The sequence below is a fragment of the Camelina sativa genome, chromosome 10 (assembly GCF_000633955.1).
Source record: "Camelina sativa cultivar DH55 chromosome 10, Cs, whole genome shotgun sequence".
NCBI classification, from domain to species: domain Eukaryota; kingdom Viridiplantae; phylum Streptophyta; class Magnoliopsida; order Brassicales; family Brassicaceae; genus Camelina; species Camelina sativa.
The window spans coordinates 3,540,033-3,551,771 of NC_025694.1; the positions used below are offsets into that span (position 1 = coordinate 3,540,033).

The following is an 11,739-nucleotide window of genomic DNA, read 5'->3' on the forward strand; positions in this document are numbered from 1 at the left end:
GACATGTAAATAGTAAAATGTAGGGTCTCTTCCCAAATTTAAAGCCTGCAACAGAAATGAGTGCACTTCTCTGTAGTAAACAGTAACACATCGGTCTTCTTCATGTCTTTGGATTTCTTTTTTGGATTTGGATTCGGTTTCAGCCATATATTTTTTTTCTTTTTATTTCGTGAGATAAAAAATACATGAGCTTCATCTCTTTCTTTATGAACAACATTTTAAATAAATGGAATTCTAAGAATACAAGTTATAGTATAAGATTTCTTTCTTTTTTTTTTGGGTCGGAAGATCTAAAAGATATGAAAATGGATTCGTGTCATAAACAGAGGGAGCTCCGTACGTGATTTGGCCCTCCTTCTTTTCAACTTCTTTCTTGATTTTCTTAAATTTATTTATTTATTTATTTTTGTTTAGTAATAAAATGTTGCCTATATGTTTGGTCTAGTGCTCTGAGTCTTTTAGTGAGGCAGATGATGATGAAGATTCTGGGTTTCTTCTTCTTCTTCTTCTTCATGAAACTGTAATAAAAGTAAGTAAGATGAAATTCAAAAGTTTTTTTTGTATTATTTGCGTTCTCATGCAAAAGAGATTAATCAGAGACCCACTTTTCTCTTTTTCAGTTTTGGTTGCATCATTTGTTTTTTTTTACCTTTTAACTTATATATATATATATATTTTGTTGATTTTTTCTCCTTTTTGGTTCTCTTTAGGAACATATAGAGAAGCTGCGGAATGAAAGAAAGTACACTGTTCTTTCACTGAGAAAGAAGAGAAATAAAACACTTTCTTCTTCCTCAGTTTTTAACACACATTTTGGAAATTTTGATGTAATAACAATTCTGTTTGGAACGTTTTGTTGTCTGAGATCTTCCCAAGGGTTCTATCAGAGGAAGAAGGATAAAGGCAAGTTCAACACTTTTATGTTCTTTGGACATTTGTAGTAATCTAAAGCTTTCTTTTTTACCTTATTACTACTACTAGTTCACTGTTTTTCACAGGTATTCTATTATTATTGGTCTGTGTATCATTGAGGCCTAGTTTACTGCTTTCATTAACTCATGCTTCCGTTTCACATTATTATTAACCTATTAGATATTTTTTTTAATGAATTATTTAATGACATAGTAATGTTCTCTGTCTCTTGCAGCATTTTTACATTTAGTACTATTTCTCTCCAAAGATTTGGTTTCTCAGATCTTCTGAAAACACTTTTGTCTGAGTCTTTATTAAATATACTTGTCTTTTTGTTAATGCAGTTTCATTGAAACCCAAATGGACAACGACAACGCTTTTAGTTCTCTGAATAATGTCATGGCCAACCAAAACCCTCTTCTCATGGATTTTATACCTTCAAGAGAAGATTCAACTTCATTTTCATCAATGCTTCCTTGGAACTCCATCAGATCAGATCCTCTACAAATGGGTGGCTTTGATATCTTCAATTCTATGCTGACTAACAAATACTTATCATCATCTTCTTCACGATCTTTTGATGTTCAAGAAAACCGCAATGTCGAAAGCTTTGAGGTCATGGCACCTCCTCCTCCTCCTCATCCTCAACTTCATCATTTGGATCATTTAAGACCTTATGATGCTGATGCCTCAAACAACATGTGGGGTTTTGAAGGAAATAGTGAGTTTCAGACATACTCAAATGGNTCCTCAACTTCATCATTTGGATCATTTAAGACCTTATGATGATGCCTCAAACAACATGTGGGGTTTTGAAGGCAATAGCGAGTTTCAGACATACTCAGGTGTTGTTGGTCCAAGTGAACCAATGATGTCTACATTTGGTGAAGATGATTTCCCGTTTCTGATTTCTAATAAAAGAAACAGTGAGCTTTCGTTGAGTCTTGCCACTGATGTTTCTGATGAATGCTCGGAGATAAGCCTCTGTGCTGCTACTAGATTAGCCTCAGAGCAAGCTTCTTGCAGCAGCAAAGACATCTCTAATAACGTTGTCACTCAAAGTTTCTCTCAACTTATATTTGGTTCAAAGTACCTTCACTCTGTTCAAGAAATACTATCTCACTTCGCCACATACTCGCTCGATTATTCATCTCGAGGAGCCGAGTCAGGAGCTGCTAATTCAGCCTTTACCTCACGTTTTGAGAATCTAACTGAGTTTCTTGATGATGATTCTAATAACTCGGAGGCAGGTTTGGGATCTACATTGCAAAGAAGAGCATTAGAAGCACAGAAGACACATCTCCTTGATCTTCTATAAATGGTATGGTATTATATATTCACATTTGTACGTTACTTAAGAAATGGTTTTGATTTGAGTTGATGTGTTCTTCTTCAGGTGGATGATAGATATAGCCATTGCGTAGACGAGATTCATACGGTTGTATCAGCGTTCCACGCTGCAACCGAGTTAGATCCGCAATTACACACCCGGTTTGCCCTCCAAACCATCTCTTTCCTATACAAGAACCTGAGAGAGAGAATATGCAAGAAGATACTCGCCATGGGATCTGTATTGGAGAGAGGCAAAGACAAGTCTCAAGAAAACTCTATCTTCCACCAGCATTGCCTTCTTCAGCAGCTGAAACGAAAGAACCATCAGATTTGGAGACCGCAGCGAGGTTTGCCTGAGAAATCAGTATCGGTTCTAAGGACTTGGATGTTCCAAAACTTCCTTCACCCGTAACAATCCTTTCTCTTACTTAACCCTACTTCTTATGTAGACATTGTGTTTAACTCGACTTTTATAAGCAAAGTTATGTTTTATTTGATTGCAGTTACCCAAAAGATTCGGAGAAACATCTTCTAGCTATACGAAGTGGCTTGACAAGAAGTCAGGTAATGTCTCATCTTTGTTTCTTATGCAATGGACTTCCTGATAATATCTTTGCTCACATTGTGATAGTAACTTTGGTATTCAAATGAGTCATATCTTGACTTGCTAGTGTCTAAAAACCCGGTATAGGTTGAGAGTAGGGCTAGGGAAATACCAAGCTTGTCTCTTGAACTTCAAATGAGACTAGACTATTTATTCTTGAATTCATAATAATGTTACTAAACTGCTAGGATTATGTTTTGTTACTCAAGTCAAAGCGGGCAAAGGATAAAAGTCTTTTTTTTTTGTGTGTGTGTGTGATTGAAGGTATCAAACTGGTTTATAAATGCGCGGGTTAGGCTATGGAAGCCGATGATAGAAGAGATGTATGCTGAAATGAACAAGAGGAAGCTCGATAACAGTCACCTTCAACCAAACGGAGCAACTCTTCGAATGCCAAAGTCTGTTATGATGAGCCAAGCAATGCACAAATAAGTCAACAATTGTGTTAGGCAATTTGCTACTACTATATGATTGCCCAAAATCTAAAGCACTTACTACTATCATTACTTATGTTATAGTTGTATATACAACTTTTATTATGTGGTGTTTTAAACTTTTAATCAATAACTCATCCACCATTTTTCCTTTTTGAATTAATCGTTATCATCCTCTTATGAAAAAAGAACTATGCAACCGATGGAGATATATTCATATTATGTAACTTTTTTTTTTCTATAAAGTATTCATAAAAACTGCAAACACAACAAACATTAAATAAAAAATTGAAAAATTAAGTAAAACTTTTTTTTAGAAACTGTAATATCATCATTTGAAAAATAGGCATACACATTTTACATATGGAAACAAACAAATGGAGTGAAATAGAGAGACTAATAACAATATCACGTAGCAAACAGCGTCGTATTCTAGTTTGACTGGTGTCGTCCTTGGTCAACAAACAAAAACGCAGCGTTTTCATCTCGTACGGGACACACACCTTCCAATTAGAAAGTATAGTAGAAATTAGAAAAGCAAAACACTTTGCCACACTGAAGGAAGAAAGTGTAAAGACGGAACCTTTGACGACGGCGAATGGAGGACGACGGAGCGGCCATGACCGGAGGTATAGCGTCTCGAGACGCAGCGAAATCTAGCGAGGACATACTCATCTGCGTCGATGTTAATACGGAATCGACGGTGGAGATGAAGACCACAGATGCTAACGGTAGGCCTCTGAACAGGCTAGAGTGCGTCAAGCTAGCCATTACTCGCTTCATTCACGACAAGCTCGACACGAATCCCAATCATCGTTTTGCTTTCGCTACCCTCTCCAAGTCAGCCGCTTGGGTAATACTTTCTCCCCCGAGCTCTCTTTTATGTTAGGTTGCTTTTGCTTTTGAGTATGCATGGTCCTTAGATGACAAATTTGGTGGAATTCGTGATGTTCATTGGAAAGGTGTTTCCTTTATGTTGAGAGAATCATACAGCTTCACTAGTGACTGCTAAAGTTGAGGTTTTTTAATATGTTTCAGGTTATAAAGGAATTCACTAGTGATGCTGAATCTGCTGCTGCTTCCCTAAGAGAAATGTCAGCTACTAAAGCCTCTGGTCCAGCGGATCTCACTCTTCTGTTCCAGGAAGCTGCTCAGCAAGCCAAAACTTCCAGAGCACAGAACCAAAGTTTGAGAGTGGTAAGTTTTGTTTTGTGCAATAACCATCTACTTTAGCCACAGCTTGGGGAAAAATAAGTTGTTTTACTGATTGATTGATTACGTGTATGTATTGCTCTTCAGATTCTCATATACTGCAGGTCATCCGTGATACCAACATATGATTGGCCCGTAAACCAGAAGCTTTTCACATTGGATGTTTTGTACCTACACGACAGGCAGGGTCCTGATAACTCTCCTCACGATGTGTATGACTCTCTTGTTGATGCTATAAAGCGTGTTTCAAAGCATGAAGGTTACATCTTTGGGAGCGGGCATGGGCTTGCGCAGACTGTTTTCAAGCGTATGTCAACGCTGTTATCACATCCTTCTCAAAGATGTGCTCAAGCTGATCTCCTCAAGCCCCCTGCAAAGAAGGTAACTGCGGTTAAGGTGTCAAATGCTTATGTGACTTTCCTCTTCTTGTGCTGTTACAGATATTCTTTAATTTTGTTTCAGCCAGCTGTTCCCTGTGATAAGCCAGCCTCGGATTCAAACAAAGCAGCGAAGGAACCGTTAAAAAAACTACTACTACAAACACAAAGAGAATACACAGCCTAGGCAAAGAGAAAGTATGTTTTTGTTCTTTTAACGTATTATAACTGTTGCTCATATCATAGACTAGGAAACACCATGGTTTACCAATTGCGAATTGCAGTAATAACTATTCATGGTTTTTGAGCTTCTTATTATCTTCATATCGGAGATATAATTTTCTTGAACATCTATTGTTTTATCTTTTATCAAAACTAGTTTCATTTTCTCTGGACGAGTTAAACAAAAAATATTGTAGACTCATGCTTAATCACTTCCTTGACAGGCATCTGATCTCAAAAACTATGGTGAAAATTTAGTTGGGTCGAGGGTCAAAATCTGGTGGCCTTTGGATAACGCGTAAGCACTTTTATTTTCTTCTTTAATATACTGCTTTGATTTATTTATTCTTTCTGTGCTGTGTATGATCCTTTAATAGCTGAATCTGGACTAGCACCTCGGATGTTTGCATTTCTGTCGACTACGCCTGTAAATGAGTATTGGATGTTTACCACAGGTATTATGAAGCTGTGGTCAGTACATATTATTCTGCTAAAGGGATACATCGGGTAAAGCCAATTATATTAGTTTTCTACGTAACTATGTCGTTGGTTGTTGGTGAATCATTAGCCTACTCTTAAGTGATACACTTTTGTTTAATTTGATCTAGGTCATTAATATTTGTTATAACTGCTGCTGCTATGTTTGTTTTCAGGTTCGTTATGTTGATGGAGATGAAGAAAGCTTGAATATGAGAACTGAAAAGTGGTATTTTGTGAATAAATCAAAATTTTTAAAGGTGGGGAATTTATAATCTCTCATCTCTGGGTTTTCTGTTTTGTTTCATTCTCCAGATTGTTTTAAGCTTCCACATTTTCTGTCAGCAGGATAAAGAAGCTAACGAAACGAGATGTAATGAAGAAGCCTCCACAATGTAAGCATTACTTCTCCAGTTCCGGTGTTTTTGTGTCGGTGGAATCTAGATATGAACTGTTGTTATGAGATTAACTCGCTGTTCTTGTGATGATGCTGGAATAGTTAATGTTTCTTCATGCAGGCCCCAGAAGAAGAAAGCTAAGACAAGCAAGGAACAGTCAACTAATCAGCAATCGAAGATGCTTTCACCGTTTCCACCTATTGTTAAAAAGGATGATAAGGTCATACATGGATAGGTTACCATTTTTATTCAGCAACCAAGCAACCAATCTCTTTTGTTTAAGTCTTTCCACTTATTGTCTTCAGGTTCCCCAAATATCACAGAGGCAGGCAAAACAAGTTCTCAGTAGCTGTGCTGGCCAGCTCAAAAAGTATCTGACAGAAGCGGTGAAATCGTCGAGCGTCTCCTTGGATAAGCACAGTGATATAGTGGATTCAATGTGTGAAGGGGCACTTGATGCTTTGAAGCAAAAAGAAGTTGTTTCTAATATAAAAGAAGTAAGCTCTCTCACCTGTACTGTATCAAACTATCTAGTCTTGTTTGTAGAAATTATACTTGCGTCATGTGACTCACACGAGTGAAGGTGATTTTTGAGTACCTATGCTTCCTGAAATCAGCATTATAACACTGAATTCGTCATGTGTAAAAGAAGATGAATGTCTTCCTCGCTTATGTTGGAAGTAGATTGTTAACTGTAAACTTATTTTCACCTATAAGCAGGAACAACAGAAAGCAGCAGAAGTTTCTACCCACGAGTTAAATTGTGTACCTGAGAGGAACCTGGAGCATTCATTGAGTTTTTGTGCTCATGATTCATCTGTCAATGCTGCTATTTCTTCTATGAATGAGAATGGACATAAGGCTGGGTCCCCGCGACGTGAAACAGTGGCTATTGAAGGAGTAACGACTCAAGAAAGGGAAATCCTTAGGATGGTTCAACAACCAGTGACTGTAGAAGAGGTTCTTGCAGATACTGAGACTCAGACACACAAGCGAGCTCGAGTTGAAAGCTCCAGCCTTCATAAAGCTGTTGGGGAGATGGATAAGAAAGCTGCAGAAGGAGAACCCTCTTGCCGTTCTCACAAATCTAGTGCTGAGCGTGCAGAAGTGCATCCCAAGAAAATCACTCAATCTTGCTGCGTCACACAACAGCTGGCTAAGGTGAAACAGAGCATTAAAGACACTATAGCCAGTGTAAGACAGTTTCGCTCCGAGCTGGAGACAAAGGAACAGAGCATTGTAGACACACTAAGCATTGTACGACAGTTCCGTTCTGAGATGGAGAAAAAGGAAGACGATCTTGAAGATTCACTCCTGGAAATTGACGTGTTAGGTTTGTGATCTGAACGCACGCTAGTTCTTTTTAGTGTGTATTATTTTGATTCTAGGTCTCTGATAATGTGATGTTGTGGTAACAAATAGGGGAGAAGATATTGGAAATCAACAAAATCCTTAGCTGAAGATCATCATCATGAAGTGGACCTCAAACTATCCTTTTTTGTTTTGGTGTCCTAAACGATGATGGAGTTAAGTAGTTGACCAGAGAGAAGTCTTTTTTTTTGTATAGCGTTATCTCTCATCCTCCAAGTCTAAAAACAGTTGATTTTGGGATTGTTAAGGCAAAAGAAGAAAGTAGGGCTGGGCAAAATAACCGATAACTAAATAACCGCTCGAACCGAAATTTCTCAAATAGCCAAACGGTTAGTAAAAAATTATATCCAAACTAACCGAAATCAATCTGAACTGACAATTAAATGGTTAACTAAAATATCCGAAAACGTAGAAGATACCAAAAATTATATACTTAATATTATGCAAAACTATACAATAAACTTAAAATATTAATTATTTCTAGATTCAAAACAATTAAATACTTTAAATAATCAATATATTTAAATGTTATTATTTTGAATTTTACAAAGTTAAATATTATTTTGTAAATCAAATCAATATTTTTCCCCCTTTTCATATTTTTATTATTGTATTCTTGGTTAATTTCGGTTATATTCAGTTACTTTTGGTTATATAAGGTTTATTTGGTTAATTTCAATATAATTTATGTTAGTGATGGTTACCTATTCAACTAAGCGAACTGAAACCGAACCGAACCCCGCGTTCATATGAAGGCAAAAACCAATAAATAAATTGATAATAATTTAAGTATAAATAATGATTATTTATAAATTTTAATGATTTTTTAAAAACATGTTTGAAATTTACTATATCTATTTTTAATACAATTTAACAATTTGTACCATCATAATAAATCATATTTTAAATTTTAAATACTTTATCTTAAATGGATTTTAGCTACAAAATTATATTAAACACAATCTATGCATCTTAGTCTATATCATAATAAGAATTGAAATATTTGATAATAAACAAAAAGTAATTGTTAAACAAAAGGAAAACCACTAAATTTTTAGGAAAACCAACATTTGCTAAGATATTTTTATATATATGGTTGTCCTAAGTAATAATTTAGCTCATGTCAAAAAAATTAAAAAAATAGATATGCATAATACGTTAACATATGCGTTGAATTACGTAAATATATATATATATATATATTATATGGATTAGCTTGGTCTCATAATAAATTTTTGAAAATATGAGATCTTTTATATGGATTAACTTGGAGTACAATTTTTGTGTAGTTTTACATTATTATATTATGAAATATCATCTTAAAAATAATATAACCTCATAAGATATTTTTCTTTCTTATAAAAAATAACAGCTTTACCAATATAAGGAAGTTGAAGAAATTACATTATTAAGTGAAAAAATATTAGATAGTTTAGTTGTTAGATAGAGATGAGTTTTTATAATTTTTTTTCTGACATTTTCTTATAAATATTTTTATATTTTTTAAGAATTGGTTAAACTAAGTTTTTCTTTTCTATATAGCAAATATATATAATCGTGAAATTGACACATGTCACAATCGTTATCAGTTACTAAATTAGAAAACCTATATAAAGATATTGGTAGATAACTAGATATTAAGAAAACAAAATCCATAATTAAGAACCATAATACGACGTCGGATATTAGTTTGACTCTATTGCCGAAACGCATCGTTTTAACATCACGGACGACGAACAAAAAAAACGACAAGGAGAGAAGAAATTCAAAGAAGATCGACGACGGCGAAGCGAAGGGGATGGAGGAAGACAGAGTGGGCGTGACCGGAGGTGTAGCGAGTCGATACGCGCTGAAACAGGGGCGTATAAAAAACGAAGACATACTGATATGTATAGACGTAGATGCGGAATCGATGGCGGAGATGAAGACCACGGGAACAAATGGTAGGCCTTTGATTAGGATGGAGTGCGTCAAGCAAGCCGTTATCCTCTTCATCCACAATAAGCTCTTCATCAATCCTGATCATCGCTTTGCTTTCGCTACTCTCTCCAAATCAGCCGCTTGGGTATATATTACTTTCTCCCTCTCCGATTCTATTTGTATGTGAGATTGATTCTGATGTCGTCGCCTCTTCAATCAATTTTTGGGGGTTCTCTCCTGTAAGTTTTGATTTTTTTTTTTAGCTGATAAAATTGGAATTTATGATGTTTATTGCACAGAAAATTTCAAATTAGTAGATGTTAAGTTGAATAAGGCTTATATAGTTAGTTGTGTTTCTTGGAGAATTTGCATTTGCTTGTGAGTTTCTCTCTTCTTCTTCTTCTTAGAGGGAGTAACTGAAATTGTTTGGTCTGCTTCCTTTGTTGCTTTTGTTGGTCTCTCAATAGTTATACGAAGCCTTCGTTTTCTCAGAAGTAGATTGTAATTTTGCGATAGTTGCAACTTTTATTTGAGTAGTAAAACATCATATGATTCTTTTTTTTTTGTTCATATCCTAGAATCCTTAATCTTTTACTTGATTTTTTCACCTTTATAATGGTGTTCTTTGTACTGTTTGTAGCCTTTAAATGATGTTGAAAGAATCACATTTTGATGCTTAGCGTAAGCTCCACTAGTGAATGTTGTTATGTGTGAAAACAAGTCAATGTGGGTTCATCATAACTTTTGTTTAAATCCTCTCTTTCTGCTGACCGTTTGAGGTCTTTAATGTTTCAGCTTTTAAAGGATTTCACTAGCAATGCTGAATCTGCTGTTGCTTCCTTAAGAGGATTGTCAGCTAATAAAACCTCTAGTCGAGCGGATCTCACACTTCTCTTCCGGGCTGCGGCTCAGGAAGCCAAAATTTCCAGAGCACAAAATCGAATTTTCAGGGTGGTAAGTTTTTATGTTTTTTTTGCAAAATGCAATCTTTCGTCTAGCCACAGACTGAAATAAACACCTATTTTACTGACTCTGTTACGTTCTTCTGCAGATTCTCATATACTGCAGGTCATCCATGAGACCAACCCATGGTTGGCCCTTAAACCAGAAGCTCTTCACGTTGGATGTTATGTATCTGCATGACAAGCCAAGTCCTGATAATTGTCCTCAAGATGTGTATGACTCTCTAGTCGATGCTGTAGAACATGTTTCAGAGTATGAAGGTTACATATTTGAGAGTGGTCAAGGGCTTGCACGGTCTGTTTTCAAGCCCATGTCGATGCTGTTATCTCATCCTCAACAAAGATGTGCTCAAGATGATCTTGACATCCCCAGGTCTCTTGCTAAGAAGGTGCCTGTGACTGAGGCGACAAATGCTTTAGATCATCACAATGGGAACAATATTCAGATCATAAACAACTGAAAACACTTTTTTTTTTTTCTTGTATCTTTTGGTTATGATATGGTTGTAAGTTTCGCATGTGAAAAATAATTACTCAAAAACTAGTGACAACTTGTTTTAGATCCATCAAGTAAGAAACTCAAATGTCCAAATGAATATAAATGATTTTTCTTATTTTTGATTAGGGCTCTAATCAAATGAGTTGCAAGCTATCTTATTATAAAATAATATAAATATACACCAGGGTGATGAATTATATGTCTAATAGCTTCTAAATAATCGAATTATGTACACCAACTCTTATCTTTTTATCTCGATAAGCATATCAGCAAACTCTTCATATGAATAAAATACATAGATGATACACAAAGTACAACACGTCATTTTGTGCCAAATCGGCCGACTAAATAATTATTTTCATACGATTTATTTTGTCGCAGTTAATTGTTTCATACATGATTGTACATATATATGGAATATCTTAGTTTATGGGAATGTGTGGCTGTGAGAACGAGAAGCTAAGAAAATTTATAAATCGTATTGAATATTGCAAAGTCAACACATTAATCAAGTTGTTTGAAAACAAATGTTTTTATAACAACAATATTATTGTTAATTTTGCCATCTCCTGTCAGTAGACAGTATGAATGACATATAATTTAAAATTTGATTAGGGAGTATAACAGCCGTAAATTAATGTGTGTGATCTAGGGTTGGCCAAAAACACATTTATGTGCGAATGATATGGTTGCCACTTGCCACCGAATTTAAGTAAGTGGCTGACATATTTTCCATAGACCATAGGCATGATTATCACTTATCACTGCTGATGTTTGTATTAGTGTGTATATATACTTCGATGTTGAGCTTTTAATCATTTTCATTTTTAATGTTTAGATCGTATAATTTGATAATCAGTGTTTTTTTATTTGTCGTCACTCGTCAAGTAAAAATATCATGAGAGATATTTGATTTAATTCTATTATGATGAATTGATGATATTTAGTGTTTTAAATGTGATATTTTTAATTATTAGATAGATGTTTATATTGAAGAGATCGTGTTTTCAAGGTTTTGA

The 11,739-nt window shown here is 35.2% G+C and overlaps 2 protein-coding genes and 1 pseudogene across 2 annotated transcripts; all 3 read left to right on the forward strand.

Annotated features, from left to right (window-relative positions):
• Window positions 1-3,434, forward strand: LOC104716867 (homeobox protein ATH1-like). Its single transcript, XM_019231069.1, is given in 8 exon segments — window positions 1-336; window positions 446-529; window positions 711-903; window positions 1,257-1,550; window positions 1,660-2,233; window positions 2,309-2,652; window positions 2,748-2,808; window positions 3,113-3,434. Coding segments are annotated over 5 exon segments (1,425 nt in total). The 5' UTR covers window positions 1-336; window positions 446-529; window positions 711-903; window positions 1,257-1,272; the 3' UTR covers window positions 3,281-3,434.
• LOC104716868 lies at window positions 3,844-7,581 on the forward strand (annotated as a pseudogene).
• On the forward strand, window positions 9,063-10,785 carry LOC104716870. Its single transcript, XM_010434329.2, has 3 exons — window positions 9,063-9,404; window positions 10,055-10,213; window positions 10,311-10,785. The coding sequence occupies exons 1-3, from the start codon at window positions 9,138-9,140 to the stop codon at window positions 10,680-10,682; spliced, it is 798 nt and encodes a 265-aa protein (XP_010432631.1). The 5' UTR covers window positions 9,063-9,137; the 3' UTR covers window positions 10,683-10,785.

Coding starts and splice junctions, on each gene's coding strand:
- LOC104716870 (XM_010434329.2), top strand. CDS start 9,138: ATGGAGGAAGACAGAGTGGGCGTGACCGGAGGTGTAGCGAGTCGATAC. Junction 9,405..10,054: donor TCTCCAAATCAGCCGCTTGG/GTATATATTACT, acceptor TTAATGTTTCAG/CTTTTAAAGGATTTCACTAG. Junction 10,214..10,310: donor AAAATCGAATTTTCAGGGTG/GTAAGTTTTTAT, acceptor GTTCTTCTGCAG/ATTCTCATATACTGCAGGTC.